Source organism: Sapajus apella, unplaced genomic scaffold (genome assembly GCF_009761245.1).
Source record: "Sapajus apella isolate SASKATOON/1434 unplaced genomic scaffold, GSC_monkey_1.0 scaffold113, whole genome shotgun sequence".
Classification (NCBI taxonomy): Eukaryota; Metazoa; Chordata; class Mammalia; order Primates; family Cebidae; genus Sapajus; species Sapajus apella.
The window spans coordinates 4,075,318-4,100,334 of NW_022437053.1; the positions used below are offsets into that span (position 1 = coordinate 4,075,318).

Sequence of the window (25,017 nt, forward strand, 5' to 3'; positions counted from 1 at the left end):
ATCATTCAATGTGAAGAAGTCACAGGACATAGGCCAACATTTTTGGTTATCCCGATTTTTGTTTTGCTTTACAACATGTCTAAGAAAACACATTCACAGAACTGTCCAAAGGCTTTTGCTATGGAAACTCCTTGAGGATGCTGCTGGAAAATCATTGTGGTAAGCTGAGTTGTGTCAGCAGCCCATTCCTTTCCTCTTTCCAGAATCCACTCTCAGCCATGTCATTACAACCCGTCTCACCAAAGAGGAGCTGGCTGTGTGCCCACCTCTTGAATGTGAGCCAACTTTGTGACTTGCTTTATCTGATATAAATGGCTGGAAGTGACCATGTGCCAGTCCCATGCTTAGGTCCCAAGATGTGTTCTCTTTCTGGGATTTTCCGCTTCTGCCTCTGCTGTGAGAAAGCCAGGCCCAGAAGTGTCTGCTGGTTTCAGAAGAATGAACACGGAGAGCAAGACAGGCAACCATTCATCTTTCCAGAGACCACCCTAGGCAGGTTAATGGGTCCCCTCCACCCAGTCTGTGAGAGAGCCAGCCAGAACCAGCAGAGACGCTCATTAACAACCCAGACACACAAGCAATGAGCGCTTCGGGGTCACTGTATGCACTGAGGCTTTCTAGCTGACTGTTACACAGTACTCTTGTGGCAGCAGATAACTGGTACAATAATCAGCACAAGTAACTGCACACATATAAAGGCATAAATTCTCTTGTCATTACTAGGAATCACAACCCGATAGTTCCGAGGAGTGTTATAAGATAGCAAAACCCTTAGCAAACAGCATTTTTTCTAAAATAGGAGCATCTGTTTCTATACTGAAGCATAACTCCACGACCATTTAGGAATACTAATTTTTGTGAATGAGTAGTCCCAATAGGCAAATGAGACAGGCCCGACGTACCTCCGCTTGATTTTCAAAGAATATGGCAACAGTACTCCAAACAGAGCAAAAGGTGTATGCCAGATTCTAGAACACCTGAAAGAAAGGAACTGCCCAGAGAACGGACTGAGAAGTTCTTAACACACCGCAGGTTCAACCCTCTGAAGAGGAAAAGAGAAAACAGCTTGAAGCAATCACTAAAGTAGTTGGAGTCACTCCAACTGTCTGGATCTAATTACGGTACTCGGGGTTTCACAATCTAGAACTGCAGTACAAAACATAACCAACCATGTGTGACTCTTTTGATCTACATTTAAAATTAATTCTTTTAAATTAATTTAAATGAACTAATATTAAAACATATAGCTCTTCTAATGTTCCAGTCAATAGCCCACTGTGACTGGCTGGTAGTTACACAGATTATAGACTACCCCCATCACCATGCAAACTGCCATGAGTCAGGGCAAAAATAATAGCTTGCTGTCTGTGTCTCCAGCCTCAGAGGACACAAGTCCCTGGATGAATGTGGTTGGGGGAATATGGTCAAATGCATGGAAGCCAGAGGCTAGAAGGTGAGTTGTCACAGCTGGAGGAAGACATGCATGCCAGGATAGAAAAGGTCACTCAAGACTCTACCCAAAGTACCACACAGTATGTCTTACTTCATGGCTTAGCTATAACTCAGCAGCCAGACAGAAAGACCTACCCTAGTTAAGTGACAATCAGGCAAATGGAGCGCCTTAACCTGATCTTCACACTTCTATCCTACAGGCCACAGCTTCCAACATGATAGTGAAATTGAAGTCAAGACCACTGTTTCCATAATCACTAGAAAGTCACTTTGCTTCTATGAATCTGTCCCACCTAGGCACAAACATTCTGAATAAAAGAGGTGTCCTATGAAAAGCAATGGCAGCACAGAAAGTGAAAGCTGAAAAATACAGATGATGTGAGTGGTTACTAAAAGGTATGAGTGGATACGGCCTCTTTTCAAGAAGAACAAACAGGGAGACAAAAGAACATTCTGCAATGAAGACATAGACAGAAGAAGCTATAACACTGAGAGATGAATGCAAGAAACCCCAGCCACAAATGCCAAATTGAAATCTGTTCTGAAGACAAAGACAACGTAATTAACATGGCTGAAAATCCTTTAATGGCATGGAAGGCTTCTTACATTTTAATGGGAACATAAGTTTCTGAGGGATCTTGTTAAAATTCAGATTCTAGAATTGGGTGGTTCTTTAATTCTGAAATTCCCAGATAATGCTCCCAGATAATGATGCTAACCAGGGTGACCCTACTTTGAGTAGAAAGTAGAGGGCAAACTTGTAAAACCTACTCAAAGGCAGAGGTAGAAAAACGAAGCTTTGAAAACAGAGGAGATGACAGATAATTGAGGGGATAAAACAGATATGTAACTGAGCTTTATTAGAGCAAAACCAAGCTGCATCCAAATCAGTGAATTAAACACAAACATAAAATGAAAAAATTAAAGAAAATGAAATACACACAATATAAAATGTCTCATTTTAGTGATTTTTACGTGTATGCCTCAGTGCATTGACACTGGCGTTCAATCAAAACGACTATCCATTTCCAGAACTTCTTCATCATCTCAAACAGAAACTCTGTACCTTTTAAATAATAACATCAATTACCCCAACCCCAGGCCCAGGTAATCTCTAGTCCACATACTATCTCTATGAATTGACCTATTCTATTGGTCACCACATATAAGTGAAATCAGATAAGTGAAATGTTTGTCCTTTTCTGCCTGGTTTAGTTCACTTACCGCATTGTTTTTGAGGTTCACCCATGTTGTAGCATGTACAAGAATTTCATACCTTTTTAAAACTGAAAAACATTCCATGTTATGGATATAACATATTTGATTTAACCATTCATCTGTTGGTAGACATTCGGAGTGTTTCCATTTTTTGGCTACTATGAATAATCCCACTATAAACATTGGCGTACAAATATCTGTTTGGGTCACCTCTTTTGTATATATCTGGAAGTGGAATTGTGGATAATATGCTAATTTTATATTTAAATATTGAGGAACCACCATAATGCTTTCCACAGTGACTGAATAAATTTAAATTCCCATCAGCAATCCCTAAGGATTCCCATTTTTTCTTGATTTTGCCAACATTTGTTCTTTTCATTTTAAAATATATTTATAATAGCCATCCTAATGTGTGTGATGTAGCATCTCATTGTGGTTTAAGGAAATACAAGTCAAAACCACAAAAAAATAGGATGGCTATTATCTTTTTTCCCTGTTTCCTTTAGCTCTTTCTCCATGTTTTCCCTTACCTATTTGAATAAAGAGTAAGAAGTCTTTAGTAAGACCAATATTTAGATTTCTGCCAATTTATTTTGTCCCTTTGACTAAGCCATGTTTTCCTCTTTCTTTTTATGCTTTGTGCTGTTTCTCTCCTGAAAACTGGGCATTTCATTATTATAATGCCGTCACCCTGAAAATCAGATTCTTTCCTTTGCCTAGGGTTTGCTGCTTTTAACTTTATCACTCCATTTGTTTTGAGTCATTTCTAAGCTTTTTTTGAAAACATTATTTCTTGCCCAGTTTAATCAGCGAAGTCTCTGTTGCTTTAGCTCATGTTTAGCCAATGTTTTTAATTTATTTATCTATGCATTCATTTACTACAGATGGGATCCCACTGTATTGCCTAGGCTGAGTGTAGCGGTGTGACCACAGGTCACTGTAGCTTCAAACACCTGGACTCAAGCGATCTTCCTGCATCAGCCTCCCAAGTAGCTGGGACTACAGTCATGTACCACGATGCCTGGCTAGATTTTTTCTTTCTTTATTAAAATTTATTTATTTATTTATTTGGTACAGTTGGGGTCTTGTCACATTGCCCAGGCTGGTCTAAAACTCCTAATCTCAACTGATACTCCCATCTTGGCCTCCCAAAGCACTGGGATTACAGGCATGAGCCACCATGCCTGGAAAATGTTTTAACAAGAATTTCTTTAAGTGCCAAGAGCTGAAACAAACAGACCAAAAACACACAAACAAAAAAAAGAACAGCCTTCTATCTCAGTCTTTGCAGATTTTGTAAACACTTTCCTCTGAGCCTAGGGATTAGGCAAAAGCAAAACTTGGAGGTTCCTTAGGACTCTTCCCAGCATGCCTCTTGCCTACACATGAGAATGGATTTTTAAGTACCTCTATCTCTGTGGCTGTTTTTGAATGATCTAATTTATCTAAGAGTCTCATCCCAGCTTCTCTTTTGGGCTTTAAATGGTCTATGTTATGCTTCCATCCAAAATCTCACATCCCAGCCATCTTCAGGTTTGTCTTCACCCTGTAGCCTTTATGAGCACTGCCTGACCCTTCTTTTGCTTGCATTCTGAGTTAGGTAAAGCTGAGATGAACATCTTGCTTCAGTCCTTCAGGCATCGTCCAGATAGTTTGGAACATATGTACACAATAATTTGCAAATAAGATCTGCTCTGCTTCCTCTGGTAGGAGAGGGAGTACTGGGAACTAGGCTGCTGCCTGCTCAAAACCAAAACAATCGCTGCCATAGGATGTGGGTGGGGGAAACGGCAAGTGAAAAATGCCACAAAACTTTCCTATTGTTTTTAATATGGCTTTTTTCTTGATTGGGCATTTGATTGGTTACTGTGAACCTTAAATTGATTCCCAGAGCTTCTACAAGGTTGTTTCAGATAGCTTCTAGTTTTTGTTTTGTTTTGATGTTTCTGTGAGAGGACAAGGGCTTGGAGCTTTTTAGTCTGCCACTTTGCTGATGTTACCACCCATGTGGAGCCTAAAGCAACCCCACTTTCGATGGTAACCTGCCATTTTGACTTTTGATTAACCCCTGTTCCAGGAATGCCTCGAAGATTTCTACTTTTTCTACTGTTACCATAAATGTTGACCTTAGGTCAAAAGAGCCTTTACCATAAATCCTGCCCTTAGGCAGATTTACATAGCATTCTTGCCTCTCCCTGACAGGTCAACTTCAACTGTCCTACACATTCCCTCCCTATGGTGTATAAGCCCTAGATCAAGGGCAGTGGTGTGAGGATCCACCATCTTGTCTCACTGCTGCCTGAGACAAAGACATGGCCCCTGTTCACAAGTTCTCATTAAATGTGTCTTTCTAAGAAACTGCATTTGTCAGCCTCTTTCTTTAGCCTCACAGCTTCCTCAGCCTTTGGGGGTCGGCGTGGATATACCTGCACACTGCAGAACAACCCAACATAGGGGTTAGATTAGAAAGTCCAAATAAAAATGGCATCTTCCTAAAAAAACATGAATCCTCAAGATTAATGCAAGCAGAAAACCTAGAGACCAAGAAGCATTGCAGAAACTGAAGCCCTGTGTGCCAGGGTGGAAAATGTTACTAAAGATCCTTTTCAAAGTAGCATGCATTTATAAAATCTTCCCCCCAAAAAATTTCATATAAATGATATATTTATGGGTAAGTCTTTAAATACTTAAAGGAAGATCAACCCTTTCCAGTATAGAAATTTCCCATACAATATAATCCACTGCAGAACATACAAAAAGAGAGAGATCCACTTGGTTCATGTTAGGACAAAATACACACAAAAGAAGATATATAATCTGTTAATATATTTAAGAGACTGTATATGAAATGAAAAAAGACACAAATGAAATTCTTCCATAAATAATACTGGGAAAACTAAATATTCACATTCAGAAGGATGAAACTGGACCCTTACTTCACACCATATACAGAAATCAACTCAAAATTGATTAAAACTTAAATGTAACTATGAACAGTTAAACTACTAAAAGAAAACATGGGGAAAAGTACATGACATTAGTCTAAATAATTATTTTAATGATTTTTAAAAATTGATTTGATGCAACAAATGCAAAAATAGAGACATGAGACTACATCAAACTAAAAATCTTCTATACCAGAAACAATTAACACTGTACCGAGACAACCAACAGACTGGAAGAAATATATGCAAGTCACGGGGTTAATATCCAAAATATTAAGGAGGTCAAACAACTCAATATCGGGAAAGCAAACAAACAAAAAATCTGAATTTAAAAAATGGGCAAAGGACCTAAAGAGACATTTCTCAAAAGATAAAGGGCCATTACAAATGGCCAAAAAGACATGAAAAGAAGTTCAACATCACTAATCATTAGGGGGACACAAATCGAAACCACAATGAGATAACATCTAGTACCTGTCAGTATGACTAGCATCAAAAAGATGAAAGATAAATGTTGGCAAGGATGTGGAAAATAGGACACCCTTGCACACTGTTGGTAGGAATGCAAATTAGTACGACCATTATGGAAAACTCAAAAAACAGAAAATAAAATTACCATATGCTACAGCAATCCCATTTCTGGGTTTTTACCCAAAAGATTTGAAATCAATTTGCTAAAGGGATGTCAGCACCTCTAAGTTCACTGAAGCACTATTAACAGTAGCCAAGTTACGGAATTAACCTAAGTGTCCATCAACAGATAAATGGATTTTTAAATGATACACACACATACACCACCACCACCACCTCAATGGAATACTATTCAGTCTTAATAAAGAAAGAAATTCTGTCAGTTGGGAAAACATGGATGGAATTCGAGACCATTATACTATGTGAATTACGCCAGTCACAGAAAGATAAATTCCACATATTCTCACTTATTTGTGGAATCTACAATCGAACTCATATTAGCAGAGAATAGAACAGTGTTTATAGCAAATGGAGGATGGGGGAATGGGGCAATGATTATCAAATGGTGATTTGTAAGCATGTCTTCGCAGGTAGATTCATTATGTGAACAAACTACACTTAGTTTATTTTTGGTTCAATACAATAATTCATTTAAGAAAACATAAAACTAATCTACTCAATAAAAAAAGGCATTTTAAAACTCCTTTAAATCAATCAAAACTATATTCCTTTTATCATATAAAGGTAACTACTTGAGTCACTAGTATTGCTATTTCTGAGCCATCTTCCCTATTCATATCTGCACTGTGTGGTTAGGCAGCTGCTATATGTTGTCACATAATAAAATAAAGGACTTCCCTATTATTTTTAAAAAATCTGTTAGGAAGGAATAATATGTTCTTCTATTGAAGAGCATGGTGAATATAGTTAATAATGGAGTTTTATACATTTCAAAGTTGCTGAGAGAATAAATTTGAAATGTTCTCAACACACACACACAGACACACACGCACACGCACACAAATGTCAGTTCAAACACTAGCTAGCTTGATAAATATGTTAACTCACTTGATTTAATTATTCTGAAACTAGCCCAATTGTCCCATGGAACTGTTGTTGTTTACAGTTTCTTTTGAGTAACCGTAGAAATTGACCCTCCCCTTCTTCAAACCTGAGACACTTACATTTGTCTTACCTGAGTCCTTTTCTCAGGAAACCAACCATCAGGGCCCTCAGATGGTGTCAAAGAGCTGAAACCTACTGGCTCACCACATCTGGACCATGACGCCGGACCCTCACCCGTCACGATGGCCTGATCTGCTTCCTGTTGACCGTCTCCTCTTCCTTATCCCTCCCTAATTCCTGTTTTCCCATATATAATTTTTTTCCCTGCTAATACATTAGGTTGGTGCAAAAGTAATTGTGTTTTTTTTTTCCACTAAAAGTAATAGCAAAAACTGCACATAAACCTCTAATTTTAGTTGGCTGAAGAGACGGATTTGAGACTGATCTCCCATGTCTTCAGCTGAAGCAGCTGAAGAAAGCCTTCTGCCTTGGCAACACTCATCTCAGTGACGGGCTTTCTGTGTGGCCTGCAGCCAGACCTAGACTAAACCCCTGGTATTTCAGCAACAGATTTTGGTTCCGTGACCAGAAATGTGTTGGTTGCTGCAGCAGTTGGATTGTGTTTTGGTGACTGTTTGTGTGTGTATCAACGTAGTAATAGGAAATCAGAATTTGATAAGCTGATTTCTTTTATAATACTGTTGGGCCCCGGTATTCTTGAGAATCTGGAGAAGTTTGGGCTCCCTACGGACCTCATTTTGCTGTTAAATAGGAAAGTGGGATGAAACTAAGTGACGATCTTCTGCAGTGCTGTTTGGCCCCAGCAATCTCTGGAGCCAAGTCTGGCCTTCAAAATAAAACTGGAAACTGCTTCACCTAAAACTGTGGTTCACAGCCTTCATTGGATTACCTATCAGAACAAATAAAGTTTAAGCATGTAAACCTGTTAGTAAACTGGTGGTTTGTATTGTTTTCCCATTGCTACAGTTCCAAAGTAAAAGATGAAAACAGAAGTGTCTTCAAAATTGTCAGCAGACATTTTTGTCTGGGTTTTATATTTGTCTCTGCTAGATATTTTGAGGTGTCAGGATTTGGCACAGGTTATAAAATTATAACTCAGCCAAAACAAAATGATCTTTGTTTACGTGACATTGTTTCACAAATGACTAATTTAGGGTTGCTGATTTAATAAAAACAGCTGAATCTTCTGAGTTACTGGCCAAAATACTCATGTATTTAATCTCAAGGTTCTTACATAAGTGAACACCTGATACTCACAGATTAATTAAAAAATAGCTAACAAGGAAGTAACTAGAAATGATAACTAGCTTTGTATAATAGTTCTCAGAATTAATCTAGATAAACTGTTAAAAAATGAAAGATTTGAGTAAATGTAAATACAATAAATCCTGTGGGTGAACTTTTTGTGTAATTTAAAACCTTAAAATTCTTTTGATGTTCATTGTATATCTGGCTCATTTCTAGTCAAAAAGTTATGAGGAAACATATTTCTATAAATTGTATAATGGTTGTCATATATAATGCTAACACTTGAAAGGCAGTTGAGGATTTCTTGCTTCTTAGGCTTTTGCAAAATTTAATATTACTAAGAATAATTGCAGTGAATAATTTTGAATATAAAATATGCCAAAGAAGATGTCTACTAAATAGGAGTAATTTTGTCTAATTCAGATTTGATCTAAAAGTTGATTCAAATTACGGCCTATGCTAAATTTTTGTCCTAAAGTAAAATGACTGATTACTTAAAAAACAGAAAATTTAGGAAAAAACAGAAAGTCCAAGCATGTCTGTGTAAGGCATATGTACTTCTTTTTGTTTCTCTGTATGTCTATCTTCATGCACATGCAGAGGAAACAGAAAGTTGAGAAGTTTAGAGAATAAAACATTGTTTTAAAACCAGATAGAAAATTGGAGAAATTTGTTTAATTAACATTGGTAATAGGTAAAGCTCTTAGTGCTGAAGATGGTAAAATAAGAAATATTGTAATGAAATACAGTGGCAGTTTGTCAATTCCTTTTTAATACAGTTAAGCCTAAAGCCAGATTTAGCATGGATACACATTCGCATAAATGCTCGCATTGCTTTATTTCACACTGTTCTTGCTCTTCTGCATAGACAGTATTGGCACTAACATGCTTACTGGTCACATGCCTGATGTGAATTTCTAAATTGCACAAAATGCATCGTGGTGTTGGTGGACTTAAAGATATTAATTTATGCATCAGGAACAAAAAATAATGGAAGTAAAAGAATAAGGAATCGTTACGTTAAACTAAAAGTACAAGTCCTCCTTCATCATGGGCCACAAGAAGCATCCATTATAACAAAAAATGTGCTGACATTAACACTGTTATCACTGGTTATCATTGTTCTGGATGTTCTGAAGTCAATGCAGTAAAGCAGAAATATGAATAATAACAACTGAAAATGAAGATAAAAACTATCATTATAAGCAATATGATTGTAAGACTAAAATCGTCAGGATTAACTCAACTGTAGAAAATCATGAAAGATTAGACTGGCTAGATGTAATTTTGATATATGCATACTTAAAGGTAGTTATATACAAATTGACCATAAGCCTTCCTACATACCAGGGAAAAACAGCTAGAAAATTAATGGAGCAATGATCCCACTTCTAAAAGCATCGCAATTTCAAAAAGCGGAGTAAGTTTAGCAAGAAATGTTAAGAGCTTTGCTCTTGCCAAAGTAGTGCTAAATGCACATAATTACAGCAAACAACACAAACTATACTTTTAGGAATTTGATAAATGATTCTAAAGTTAATGTGGAAGAATAATCTGGTAAGTATTGGGACAAACAGCTAAGCATTTAAGAACAAAATAATTCGACAGGGTGTGGTGGCTCATGCCTGTAATTCCAGCATGTTGGGAGGCAAAGCCTGGAGGATTGCTTGAGGCTAGAAGTTCAAGACCAGTATGGCAACATAATAAAACCCTATCTTAACAGAAAAAAAAGAAAGAAAGAAAGAAAGAAAGAAAGAAAGAAAGGTGGGTGTAGTGGCCTCTCCCTGTAGTCACAGCTACTCAGGAGGCTGAGGCAAGAAGATCATGAGAGCCTGGAGGTTGGAAGTATCAATGAATCATGATTGTGCCACTGTACTCCAGCCTGGGCAACAGAGCAAGACCCTGTCTCAAAAGAAAGAAATAGAACAAAAATGTATAGCTGCATCACATCCTACACCAAGATAAATTCCAGGAGATTGAACATCTAAATGTTCAATGGAATGTAAGTACTACAGAAAGACCAAATGGAATTCAAAGTTAACTCTCATGCCATACTTTTTTTCCCCCACCAAGTACTACTCTAGAATTTGGGGATGGAATAATGAACAAGACAGAAACCATTCTTTTCTCAAAGAGTTTATATTCTCACGGTGACTTCCTCATCATCATGAATGGAAACACTGAGTCAAAAAGTAAGAAATGCAATACACTGACAATGTCAGCTCTGGATAAGTCCTGTGATAACAAACCAGAAAGGTGATGTAATAGAAAGTGATGAATGATCAGAGAAGGGCTCTCCCTCTGAGTGTAACAGTTGGGCAATCCTTAATTACCTCATTACATCACAATGATGTGGAGCACATGACCATCTAGACACAGAGTAGTCCATATCCATCAGGGCACGTGCAAAGACCCTGCGACAGGGGCATGCCTGATGTTTCTGAAGAGTGGGAGGAAAGTGTGCGTACCGGAAGCATGGTGAGGGAGGGGGAGAGTAGCAGAAAGGGAGAGGTCAGGACTGCAGGGGCCAAGTCCTCCAGTAGTGAGAGGGGGCCAAGGGGAACTTCATTTTGGAAATGGTCAGGGAGCCGCTCTCCATTTTGAGAGAGGAGGCAAACAGTGAGCAACAGACAGCGCAGGTGGGCTCTTTGTAACGCAAAGATGAAGATTCTGTGTTTCCAATTAAAGTACGAAGTAATCTCATCAAATCCAAGCAAGGGGGGAGTCTGCAGAGAAGGTGAGAAAAGTCCTTATAAGGAGGAGAATAGAACATGCTGGGGGTGGGGAGCAGAAAGTGTCTGAGCCAGAATTTAGTGAGTCAGGCGATCTTCACCAGCCTTGAGAGATGAAGGAAATGGATAGATTACTTACAGTAGCCTCAGAAATAATAAATTCCAAAGCAGGTATCACAGTCCTAAAGCTAATATGTTCTTTACTGCTGGTGAGAGTGTAAATTGGCATAATCCCATCTGGTAAGAAATTTATCAACATGCTTTTTAGCTACACAATTTGGGAGACAATGACAAAGCAAGGGTTTGGGAGTTAGAGACGGCTGCATCAAAATCACATGAGCGCTAATACCTGTGCACGTTTATATCTTTTCTGAGGAGAAAAGTACTTTAACAGAACAATCGTACAAAATGCAGTTTCAGAATAAGATCCTGGTCAAATGAATTCCATGACTTAATTTGAATCTTCTGATACAAGTTCCGGCTTCATTTTAATATTGCTTTCAATCTTTATGTATAGAAATGACAATTTTGACAATTTAAAACATTTTTTAGCCATAAGTGGGAACTTTATACCATACCGTCCGACAGATTTTGCAACAAGCTTCTCAGGCAAAATATGGATTATGTTGTTTTGATGACTCAGTCTCAGATTCCCAGGTGCCTTTTGGAGTAAAGTGAGTACTATTTTGTGAACCCCCTTGCCAACTCATAACATCATGGAAATGATATGAAGATACAACATGCATGGCGTGAAGAAAAGACCACATTACAAAGTACACTTAATGATGCAAGATGAGATGTTCAATGACATCAGAGGGCCAACAGGCTGAAAAGAAAGTTAGGAAAAGGGATGATAACTCTGCCTTCTCACAGACAGAAGGAAACCTCAGGGCAGCATCAAAAAACAAACAAAAAACAGAAAAGCTGTGACTAGGACAGGACAAAGCCTCATTAGTCTCTTAGCCAAGATCTTCCTGGTTCCTTAAAAGGTTTGATTGCCCAAAGGAAACTGTCAAGGACTTATGTTTCCTTTCAGGATGGCACGCATGCCTTGTCCAGAGCATTCTCTCCCATCACATGCTGACTTAAGCCTGTGCAGGGATCTCAGTCAGCTGAGCTCAAGCTGGTAAGAAGAGCAAGCTAGTGTTAGCCCAAGTTTCAAGCTCAAGGGGCTACAAGAGTCATGGGAAAATTGGCTCATGATTTAAAACAACCTTATATCACTACGAGAATGTGATCACTCTCAAGCATCTGCATGAGTGGTCAGTGACTACTTTTGCAGAGTCATCACAGTTAAGGATTAATGATTTCCCAGAATAAGGCTGAGCTGACGTACAAACCTGCGTCACGGACAGCTCATCTACAGCCAAAGGTCTTCATCTAGCCTAGATAAAGCAAAAGCCCACTGATGTTGTTCCCATAATGTCTGGGCATGAATAACAAAAGAAGCCCAGAGGAACTAAGTGGTGACTGACCTACCAGGGCAGGCTACGGCTAGAGAGACAAGGCAAGAGCCAATCCCAGTGTCCAGGGGTGAGAGAAATTCCATCTGAAGGTCTCAGTGACACAGCCAGTCCAACCAGTATTTCAAGCACATAATCAGTAGGAAATCGATCTCTGCTGGGCAGGACTTTTACTGGCGGCAGCTTACAAGCAGGAGAGCGGGAACAACCCCAGCTCTCTGCAAACCTTCCACCATAGGGAATTTAACTTCGGTGCTCTCAGCTGTGCCAGACGTCCTCCAGGCCAGTGCCATCATACCTATCCAGCAAAAGGATGCAGGGCATCGTTGGGTTACACACGCTGGCCCACTCCTGGCCTGCCAGGACAGCATCCAGCAAGTGCCACAGTAAAAACGCAGTGGAGGGAAGGTGGGCCTTGGGGGCAAGGGGAGGATGCAGGGTGGTGGATCCATGTGAGCACTCACACCTTGTTTTTCTATCAAAGGTCACATGTACAGTATATAAATGGTCTGAGTTTACACAGAATAGCAAAGAATGTGTGTGTGTGAGTTTAATGATCAGTGTTGTGACTTATTAATTTGATCTTTTGCCCAAAAGTTCAAATCAATCTCTAGAGCTATGTGGTTTTTAAATACCAAGGCAGAAATTTCTAGAATAGCCCATTTCTAATGAGCAGATGACATAAATTTGGCTGCTAGACACATGAAGAATGTAGTGGTCAGTCTGCACTGCAGAGATTTTCTTTATGACATCTTATCCAGGTCTATATAGCTCTGAAGAACTGTTTCAAAAATGTGATGCTCTAAACAGAGAGCTAAGATGTATAACTGTACTATACTTGAAAAAACAGCTACTTACTTAGAAATCCATCCATTGATTTAAGAGGCTGTTTGAGAGGCATAATGGATATAATTTTGACTATGGCTTTTTAGGTTATTACACAAAGTTTACTCCTAAAGGTTTCCCATGGCTTATTATCACATTATTATTTAACTTCAACATATAAACTTACAGACCAAGCAATTTTTATTTTCTTGGTTTATCTTATTCTTACTTAAAATCCAGCATTTTCAAAGAGTTGAGGAAATTATTATGGAGCTTTTCTATGTATTACACAATTCTATTTTAAGAGTTAAAGGTCTTTGCTTTTAACAAAGACATACAGAGATATCCTGACATACTCCACTTCTGATATAAACGATAAAGAATGCAAAAATAAAAGTGGAGAAAACCCAAATAGCATGTTTCGCTTCAAAAGCCCAAAATTCCTAGATTAATTTTTGTTATTTGCTTCGTTTTGCTCTTCCCCATTACACGCACACACATACAACACACACATTACCACACAAAACACACACCCATGCACAGTACACACCAACACAACACATACCACACATACAAATGGACACGTCACATACCACACAAACTGCCCCCACACAACAAACCCAAAACACACACCCCACACAAACTGCCCACACACAACAAACCCAACACACACACACCACACAAGTATACACCACACACACCACATACCACACATACAAAAAACTCAACCCACACCCACACACACAAACTCATACACATTTACACACACACATCAGCTTCTTTCACTTCAGTATTTTGTGGGGTGGGGGCAGGTAAATGGTTCCGCATTCTACATTCCCAAGACTTCTGAATCGTCTTTGGTACGGCTGATGCACTTACCGGAAGCTGTACAACCATAGGTCTCATTTTCAGGCAAAAACATGAAATGCTGAAAACCTCTTTTTAAAGGAACACCACTGCCTGGTTGACATGTGCCACTTACCAATAAAAACATCTGATTTTACTAAAATCCCAACTTCTGCTCTCTCCGCTATGGTTCTGAGAAAGTCACTCACGTGTTCTATTTGAGGCGATGTTAAATAATTCATTCTGCCATCTTGAGGCATGAAAGTCACAGGGGTGTAGATTTAAATATGCACTGCTATGATTTCGCGTATAGCTGTTAGAGTCTCAGCTCAAAGGCTGTGGGCTCACAACATTTTGAGATACACCTTTTCTCCAAGCTATCCACATCTGTCCCATTCAACACAGTCAGTCACTGCTGGAGGATCCCAAAGGCACTTTGAGGCCAGGAAATAGAGAAAGACACACAGATACACACAAAATTCTGTTCTAAAACAAAGCAAACCAAAAATCAGGCAAAATCTATGTGAGACAGAAGGTTTTTAAGAGCACCATTTAGCAAGGTGATATTCAAAATAATTGACCACCTGCTGGGATGGAGCCCCATGGACAGGCCTGGCGGTTTCCAGGGCAACCAGGGAAGTCCAGGGCCTCCTCAATGGGACTCAGGAAGACAGCCTGGTGTCCTGATTTGAGTGATTACGTTATGAGAGCTGAAGAGAGATGTTTCTCATCAGGAAAACTCTCAGTTAGTCATTCCCATAAATATTCGTGGCACCATCTCAATAAAGCTCCGTAGAGAGTAAACCCTACAATCTGCACAACGGACATGTTTTTCAACTGTGTAAACAGCTTCGAAAAAACCTTACTGAAGCCACTGCAGTGTCAGGGCGATATTAATTACAGGCCTCTGTGACTATGACGTGGAAATGCATCCTGAGGGAAACTGTGTTCTTAGACATGGCAATCCAAGTACACACAATTGATCCACAGGTGGCTGTTTTTCAACTGCTCGATAACTATTTATAGTAACAGTAATGCCCCAAATTTTATGGTTATGAGATTTTTTTTTTCTGCAAAGCTTAAAGTGCTTCATGGATGCTTCTTAATTAATCTGAGGTCATTGCCTCACTTACGCCGATTGTCACAAGCAAGGTATTCAACACCCATGCACCATGCAGCTGCAAGTTGGCCCTGAAGAGGCACACAGACCTGAGCCCGTACAGCACCGTCCCATCAGGGTGAAGGCGGATCATGCGGTTTTTCACTGTCACTCCATGCACAAATGACTTTTTGTCATTTAAGAAATATGTGTCGGGCACCCATAGCTGGTCAGCCACTCGATTGTCAAGCGTGAGGTTGAGAGGGATCCCAGAATAGGCGAGCCTTTTATCTCTCCAATATTGTTGAAAATACATGGTTAAGGTATAATCCTGGGGGGAAAAGAAAAGAGAGAAAGTTAGTTTGTACTCAGCCACAGGCGTACTTCCTCCACGACCAGCCAAAGCCAGGTTGCAATCGACGCTCTACAGCGACTAACCAGGACAAATGGATGTCATTTTTATGCAGGGTACGAGGCAAAGGCTGCTTTCTCATGGCTGCAAATACTGGCTTTACTAGAACATGAATCTGTGTGTGTCACATACAGATGTCCTCTGTTTTACTTAGGTAAGAAGCAGACTAGACAAATTGGCATTTAACAGGTAACAGCACAGAAATAAAGGCGAAAAAGTCATTGTAAAATCAGGTTGCTGGCGGGGAACTAGATTGTTCCCGACATGATCTCTCTTCCACCAGGCAGACAGGTCTTTATCCACCTACAACAGGTGAGCTCCATCTACAAACTCCCTGTCTGCAACTGGAGCCACTTTCCTCTGGTTCTGCCCTCCAAGAAGGCTATAAAGACAAACCTTCTATAAACATCCCCTGGAGACACAACAGCCCATGGGAGGTCTCCAGGCCCTACCTACTGTATTTCCTTTTTCCTCCAGCTTGCCCTGGCCGTTTCTATGTTAACTGGACCATGAAATCACTTGCAGATGATGACTTGCTCACCTGGGAAAAAGGGGAACCTGAGACCAAGGCAGGATGTGGGAGATGGGAGGCAGACGGGCCACGGTGTTGCCCATAGGCTTGCCTCAAAATAAGCAAATATCTATGTGACGGTTCTGCTTTTCTTTTGGCAAAGCAGCTAATTCAGTGAGCATAAAGTGAAAAAAAGGACACATGAGAGACTGGGCACGAAGGAACACAAGGAATTCTCTTTTGATGGGGCAATGACTGTTCAGTTCTATAATAAACTGAATTACTATTCTAGGGTATCTGGAGTAGACTGAGTCTAAAAATCTGGTGATATTCACAGGACATTTCGAAGCCCTCTGTGGAAGGACCCAACCACAGAGGTGAAAATCGCTGCCATTCTGCACAAGCAGCTTGCTGAGTTCACACACTTTAAGATCGCGTCTGCAAACATCCTCACTTGTGGACAGCGAGAGACAGACAGCAAATCCGTTGAAGAATCCAGCCTAGACACAGGCCTCCTGACATCCCCTCCAGGATTCCTTTTGCTTCTCACAGGGAACTCTTGGTGTTGCTAACCTGATGACGCTTATTGGCCCTCTCGATAGTGCTGGAATGTGGAGGCCGAGAGGCTGACAGAGGACACTGGCTTGTCTTCAGGTGCTTGCCTGAAGAGGGGTAGGCAAAAGCAGCTTGTACTATAGCACTACAAACAAAATACGTTGTTAAGCTTTGAATCCCAGAAAAATTAGAGTAGAAGGAAAGGCAAGAAAATTCAAATGGGCTGGACAGTCTTTAGAGAGGCCTTGTCTGCAGCTTCAGGAGAGGCAGCATTTAAGCAGATGAAAAGAAGCAGACATTTTTTCCCCCAGACACTTCTATGGGCAGAGCTCCGTGCCTAGTAATAACCTGTGGGGGCTTCACCACCACCACCAATTAAAGATTCTCACAGAGCAGGTGGCACGAAAGATAAGCCTCAGCAAGGTAGACAGCAGGTAGGGCACATCAAAAAACACATGGGGTGTTGCTTTTAAGGGCCTGATGAAAAAGCCTGTGGAGCACAGTTTGGCTGGAATGCAGGGTTTCTGGGGAAGAGTGCAGAGTGATGGGTCAGGCTAGGTCCCAGCACAGTGACCGGAAGGTGGAAGCCAGAATGCCACCTTTGCAGCCAGTGAGAGCCGCAGACAGCTTCCAAGGAGCAGAGAGTCATGACCACGGTAATAACTATGGCTTTTATTTCTGTGTTCTGGTGCATTGATCTGTGACCTTGTGGACCTTGGAGGGAGGGCCCCTGCCAGGGCTGGCTAATTCCTAGAGATGGCAAACAACTCTCCCAGGAGTGCACCTTTCACTGCAAACCAACCATCCAGAACGCACACCGCAACCAGCTCTTTCGTTTGTTTGCTTTCACAGTCCAGAAGTCTTTTATTTTTTATACCTATTATACCATAAATTCGTAGGGCATAGATTTCAGTGGCTCAAGCTCCAATCTCCTCGTTTACTGATCTTGCATATTCTGGGGTCACTATCGCCCGCCTAAACTACCCAGGTCCAGGTACTGGACAACTAAAGACAGCCCCTGCGCCCCATGGCCCCGAAATTACTTAAACCAGCCAATCCTGAGCATGCTCACCCGGTGTCACCCATTCCTTCCCAGCAACTACAATAAAGGCCTCTCCCCTCCCTCTGCTGCCTGACCCACCCTAGTGCTCCTGGAGCAGCCCCCACGTCGTGGCGTGCCCCCCTGCCGCCCCGGCACCAGGAGAATCAAGCTCTCCTCTCAATGGCGACGTCTCCTGATCTGTGGGCCTTGCCTGACCTAGATAATAATAAAATCTCCGTTTTAAAACACAAAGCTGCCTGTGAGGAAAACTGGCGTAGCAGTGGTGAGGTCAAAGGGAAAGGGCTGGTGTGCAGAGGCCTCCAGGGAGTGGACGGTGCTAGGTGGTAGGCAAAGCAAAGGCCTGCAGGGTTCTCGGTTCTTGGACACAGGGCTGACGCAGAACATCAGGACAAGAACCACCATCACAGGGCACGTTCTGAGCATCACCATTACCTTCGGCAGGTGTGGGCGGCGTGCTGGACCTTGGGTGGGCAAAGCTGTGGTTTTACAGCCAAGGGAGGATGTGTTACCGGCGGCACCCACAGGGTTTCTCTGCCTCCCTCCACGTTCGTTTGTGTTGAAATGGACGTTTCACTTGTTTCTTCTTTACTCCTAGCCCCGCATCCTGACTCCTAAGTCGCAATGCCTAGTGCCCTTCGGCCCCGAGAGCCCAGCTGTCACTCACAGCAGGGAAGCGCGAGCTCTCCGCACCATCAGCCGCGCCTCTCAGTTTGGGCCTTGGGTGTTTGCTAAGGTGACTTGAGTGGACTAGGGGATAAGAGCTTAGGCAACAGAGGGAGGAAAACATGGTATGTAAATCCAAACCTGGCACATGTGATCAGTAATGCATGGCAACGACTGGCACATCGGGGGGGCACAAATCAGTGCCCTCCTTCTTTTCTGGGATACTCACTAGCTGGCAAACAAAGGGAAGGGGATGGTGGAAAGGTCCAAGCCCCCCTCTACTCTTGTGCAGCCGGGAGCAGCAAATGCAGGCTCTTCCTGTTCTGGGAGCCAGGTGCTGCCCTGGTGACAAGCAATGGTAAGCATGAGCCTGGAACAGCAGTAGACACTGGGGTGTGTGCTCCTTCGGCTCACTGCCAGCCCAAGGCTACCCAGCACCTCATTTCCCTACAAAGCAGGTATTAAATTATTATTCTATGTCGATGAAGCAACAAAAACTGAAGAGCTGAAGTAACTCACTCCTCATCCGCTCCCTCCCCTCCCTCAAACACGAGTAACCTGGGACAGTGGGACATGAAGTTCAGGGCACCTCCCTTCAGAGCCTGGCTGTCAACGTGGAAACTCCAAGGGATGGGAGCCAAAGGTTCCTCATAATAAACTGGAGTGAGCTTGGCAGGGTAGGGCTTTGAAAGGACGTCTCTGAGCGTGGAGAGTCAGGTCATGTGGGCGGTTCTTCCAGGGGAAGAATCAAAACTCTGGCACCATCAACTCCTCCTCCACGCCCAGCCCATCAACAGACATCTAGCACAGCTGCTGTAGAAAGATGCTTTGGAAAAGTCTCCTTTTCGTCAATGCATCCCAGGCATCCAAGGGAAGTTACCCATTTTTACATTTGCAATGGTGTGGCGTGAACCAAAGAGAAGAGCACAGTCACAGAGATAGAATTTGCATGGGATTTGTCAGTTTTGAATTCCAAGCCCATCCGCAGAAATGGAAGATACTCTGAGACTTTAAAAGCTCCAAGAATTAAAGGAACATTGGCTGTGGGGAGCAGAGGGGACGCCGGACTCCTCACAGAACATGAAATGGGAACTAAGCCTTTCCTCTTTCTCCTTCATACTTGGTGTGGACTCAGGTGATATCTCGGTACAAAAGCAAGAAATGGCTGGGAAGGGTGGAGCTTCTCAAAGAACAGCTAAGCTGGCCACTCTGGGGAAGTGTGGCCCCCTGTTGCTGTGGTTCCTGCTGGATCACAAGGGGCTGGGGACGTAGCAGGGGGCACCAAATGAGACAGACAGCTGATACTGTTTACAGAAGCAGCCCGTGACCTCCACCAATTGGGTCGTTAACATTCCCTCTTTTGCCAGACCCCCAGGCTGTACAAGAAAATATCTGCACAGTCAGATGCAGGCATCCCTCACTTTACTGTGCTTCACAGATAACGCATTTTTACAAATTGAAGGTTTGCGGCAATCCAGCGTTGAGCCAGTAAGTCTATTAGCACTGTTTTTCCAACAGCATATGCCCACTTCATGTCTCTGTGTCATATTTTGGTAATTTTCACAAGATTTCAATCTCAGTATTTCATTATTGTTACATTGGTTAGTGTGACCTATAATCAGTGATACTTGATATTACTATTATAATCGTTCTGGGGCAACAGGAATAGCACCCATATAAGATGGCAAACTTACCCTACAAATGTTGTGTGTGTTCTGACAGATCTACCAACTGACCCTTACCCTGTGTCTCTCCCTCTCCTCGGGCCTCCCTATTCCCTGAGACACAACAATATCAAAATTAGCCCAGTCAGTAACCCTCCAGTGGCCTCTAAGGGTTCAGGTGAAAGGAAGAGTCATCCATCTCTCACTGTAAATCAAAAACAAGAAATGATTAAGCTTAGTGAGGGAGGTAGGTCAAAAGATTGATGTGCAGAAGATTTTTATAGGCCTAAAGTTAGGCCTTTTCTACCAGTTAGCCAAATTGTGAATGCAAAGAGAAAGTTTTAACAGGAGATTAAAAGTGCTACTCCAGTGAATAAGAAAGTTAAACAGCCTTATTGCTGATATGGACAGAAGACCAAGCCAGCCACAACATTCCCCTAAGTCAAAGTTTAATCTAGAGCAAAATCCTAACTCTCTTTAATTCTGTGAAGGCTGAAAGAGGTAAGGCAGTTGCAGAAGAAAAGTTAGAAGACAGGAAAGATTGGTTCATGAGGTTTAAGCAAGGAAGCCATTTCCGTAACATATAAGTGCAAGGAGGAGCAGCAGGTGCTGATAGAGAAGCTGCAGCAAGTTATCCAGAGGATCCCACTAAGATCACTGATGAAGGTGGTTACACGAGAGAACAGATTTTTAGTGTAGACTTTGGAAGAACTCTTTTCCAGTGGAAGAAGATGCCATGTAGGACTTTCATAGCTAGAGAGAAGAAGTAACGTCTGGCTTCAGAGCTTCAAAGGACAAACTGACTCTCTTGCTATGGGGTAATTGCAGGTAGTGACTTTAAGTTGAAGCCAATGCTCACTGGCCATTTTGAAAATCCTAGGGCCCCTAAAAATTATGCTAATCTGCTCTGCCTATGCTCAGTGAGTACAACAATAAAACTTGGATGTCAACACCTGTTTACAATATGGTTTACTGAATATTTTTAATCCACAGTTGAGACCTACTGCTCAGAAAAAAAATTCCTTTCAAAATATTACTGCTCATTTTCAATGTACCTGGTTATTCAAGAGCTCTAATGGATATGTACAAGGAGATGAATGTTGTTTTCATGTCTGCTAACACAACATCCATTCTGCAGCCCACAGATCAAGGAGTGATTTACTTTCAAGTTTTATTATTTAAGAATACACATTTCATAAGGCTATAGCTGCCACAGAAAGTGATTCTTCTGATGGATCTGGGTAAAGTGAACTGAAAACATTCGGAAAGCACTCACCATTCTAGATGTCAGTAAGAACATTCATGATTTATAGGAGGAGGTCAAAATATTAACACGAAAAGGAGTTTGGAAGATGTGGATTCCAGCCCTCATGGATGACTTTGAGGGGTTTAAGTCATTGCAGATGTGGTGGGAATAGCAACAGAACTGGAAGTGAAACTTGACGATGTCCCTGAATTGCTGGAATTTCATCATCAAACTTGGATGCATGAGGAGCTGCTTCTTACAGATAAGCAAAGAGTGGTTTCTTGAGATGGAATCTACTTCTGGTGAAGATGACATGAACATTGTTGTAATGACAATAAAGAATTTAGAATATTACATAAACTTAGTTGATAAAGCAGTGGCAGGGTTTGAGAGGGTCGACTCCAATTTTGAAAAGGTTCTACTGTAGGTAAAATGCTATGAAACAGCATCGAATGCTACTGAGACATGTTTCATGAAAGGAATAGTCAATCAAAGTCATAAATTTCATTGCTGTCTTATTTTAAGAAACTGACACAGCTTTCAGCAACCACTACCCTGATCAGTCAGGAGCCATCAACACTGAGGCAAGACCCTCCACCAGCAAAAAGATTATGACTCCCTGAAGGCTCAGATGATTGACAGCATTTTTAGCAACAAAGGACTTTTAATTAAGCTATATACATTTTTAGACATGTTATTGTACAATTAATAGACTAGACTGTAGTATAAACATAACTCATATGTCCTGGAAAACCAAAAAAAGTGTAACTCACTTTGTGATATTTGCTTTACAACAGTGGTCTGAAACACAATCTTCAATACCTCCAAGGGCTCAGTTAGTCAGCAAATGTTTATTGAGTGCTTACCGCCTGCTAGGCAACTTGGGGGAGGCCAAGATGAACTAGAGGCAATATGGACGCTAAGGAGCTGGCCATGGGCAGAGGCAATAATTGCAGGTTCCAAGAATTCAAAAGCAATCTAAGTTAAGTGCTATAGGGAAATGGCAATCACAAAAAGAAGCCACTTCCGGGTAGGATGACTACAGATGAATTCTTGGAAAAACAACCTTCTGACCTAAACCTAGAAGTAAAAGACTCAGCTATGTGAAGGGCAGGGCGACTGCCCCAGTGGGCCAGTCACGGGTATGGACATGTGGATGAAGCGGCTCCTGATAACAACTGACCCCACACAGCCATTTTCGCAAAACAACAAACAGTGCTGAGCGAGGCAGAGGAGAGGGTTCCACAGGGTGGACCATACATTCTATCCAGGGTGGTGACCCCCAGGGCAGCTGAGGAAGCCCCCGAGAGAAAGAAAGGGGCCAGGAGAGGCTCGCAGGGCTTGGAAATCAGGGCTGAGAGGTGTTGGGGAGTCGGCAGGTGCAAGAGCCGAGACCCCACGTCCAGACTTAGACCCCTTCTGTGTGCTGGGTGGCCTCATGGGGACAAGAGGGAGTCTCCAGGTATCCCAGGCACTCAGGGCCCAAAGACTCCGAGAGCCGACGCCAGGCTAGCCTGAATTTGTGACTATCGCTTCCTCTCCACCTCTGCCCTTTAGAAGGGAGGCTGAAGCTCGGGAAGGCACAGGCATGGGGTGAGGGAGAAGCAGCGCCCCGGGGGTACAAGGCTTTGCGGAGAAGAGGCGATGGGGGGGAGTCTAGGGTGGAGAGCGATGTGGAGGCGTGGCCTGCTGTGAAAGGGGCGTGGCCCGTGGCGGAAGGGGCGTGGCCCGTGGCGGAAGGGCGTGGCCCGTGGCGGAAAGGGCGTGGCCCAGTGTGCAACCTCTTCCCAGTAGCCGTGGGTGCGCCTCGCGGGGAAGGTGAGGGTGGGCCTGGTTAGATCAGCACACACCGCAGAGAGACAGGCTGTCTCCTGGCACAGACTCTTGGCTGTGACACAGCCAGCCTTATCAGCACATCCAGACCGAATGTGCTGGCAGCAGGAGGAGCAGGTATCTGTGCAGAGGGGAGAGCTCGGGAAGGAGCAGCTTCGGGGCCGCGGACACACAGCCCTGTGCCCCGGGGATGCGGAGGCGCCCTCTGCCGTGGGTGAACCCCACAGCCCGAAGGTGGAGACACTCCACTTCTCCCACCACCAGGCTTGCTAGCCCTTCTGGTTAGAATTAGATGTAACTTGACTTTAGAAAGCCACACTGAGTGGGGTCGAGATTGAGATTTTATAAATGCCATTCAAGCCTCTATGAAATATCCCTCCTATGAATTAATGAACTGACACACCGCAGGCGTGGGCACCAATACTGACTCAGACTTATTTTGTTAGCAGGCGTCTCCACAGCCCCGGGCACCCTGAGAACCTTCAGCTTCTGGTTAAGGGGCAGCACCAGTCCTGACATGGGGCAGGCCCTGGATGGGTGCAGTCAGTACTGGGAACGCTCCAGGCAAAGGCAATGAGATGTCCTGGCACCCAGCACCCCTCCGCGACCTCTGCCACCCATTTACTGAGCGGTTCAACCCCAAACCCTCACCTGGGAAGGCCGCTAGGGAAGCCCATGGCGAGCCATTATCCTTCCTCGGCCAGGCTTCCGGAGGTGAGGCTGTTCCTTCTGGGTGGCCAGGAGCACAGGACACCTGCGGAGGCCCTCTGGGCCCCGGCTCTACCCAGTCCGTTTTTATCTGAGACAGCTGTCCATAGAAGGGAAAGCTGCCAGCATCTTGGTTATACCGTGACACGTTCCTGTGGACATTGCAGCCCTGGCATATGGGATTTAATGGAGAGCACTCAGGCAGTGAGGGGGAAAGCACAGCGGAATTCCCCAGTCCCCTGGGAACTGGAGCTCTCTGGGGTAGGCTGTATAAATGTGAGTTGCTTTGTTGAATTATTGTTGGCTTGAACTATTGCAGTTTATCAAAATCATTAGATAAGATGTCTTTGTTTCTCTTACAAAAGCCTTCTGAAGAACTTAAAAATCAGCATGCAGAAATAGTCGAGTATGAATTGCATTCAAAGTAAAGGGCCTTTCCTAAAAAGAACTCTGCAAACAAAAATCCCTTGAGTTAAAAAGTCATTTATTCATCTTGGCTTCTTTTATGGATCACAAAGCCCTTTGCTGATGTAGTGAAATTAGGACCCCTCTCCACAGAAAATATAATCTCTCTCGGTATTGGTGTGTGTATCAGTCAGTTAGCATAAAGCCGTGAAGTTCATGGGATGAGGGCTTTCAGTATTAGTGGGTGGAGTTCCACAAATTTGTAAGTCATTGAAGGTGTGTGCAATGTTTTCGTATTAAAAAAAAAAATGACAAAAAGGTTTTTTAGGTTTCACTCCAGATTATCAAACCATTTCATGCAAAGGTCAGACACCATGGTTCCTGGTGAGACGCCATGACTAGCCCACACTCCCTGTTTTGGAGCCACCATGCAGCTGGGAGGCAAGGAAGGTACTGCTGGACCTAGAAGCTATAGAGGAAGCCCTGAGTGCTGGGAGCAGGCATTCTGGAATATGAGCCACCCATGAGTCAAGCATTTATACACAGTGACTGTCCTTTCAAAGTCTCCT

General features: G+C 42.6%; 1 protein-coding gene across 3 annotated transcripts in view; it reads right to left on the reverse strand.

Annotated features, from left to right (window-relative positions):
* GABRB3 (gamma-aminobutyric acid type A receptor subunit beta3) overlaps nt 1–25,017 on the reverse strand; it is a 342,036-nt gene that overhangs the window by 46,071 nt on the left and 270,948 nt on the right. For all 3 annotated transcript variants that reach the window (XM_032259965.1, XM_032259967.1, XM_032259966.1), the window contains one exon: nt 15,499–15,719. In XM_032259965.1, the coding sequence (XP_032115856.1) occupies nt 15,499–15,719 (221 nt within the window). The remainder of the gene's footprint in view (nt 1–15,498; nt 15,720–25,017) is intronic.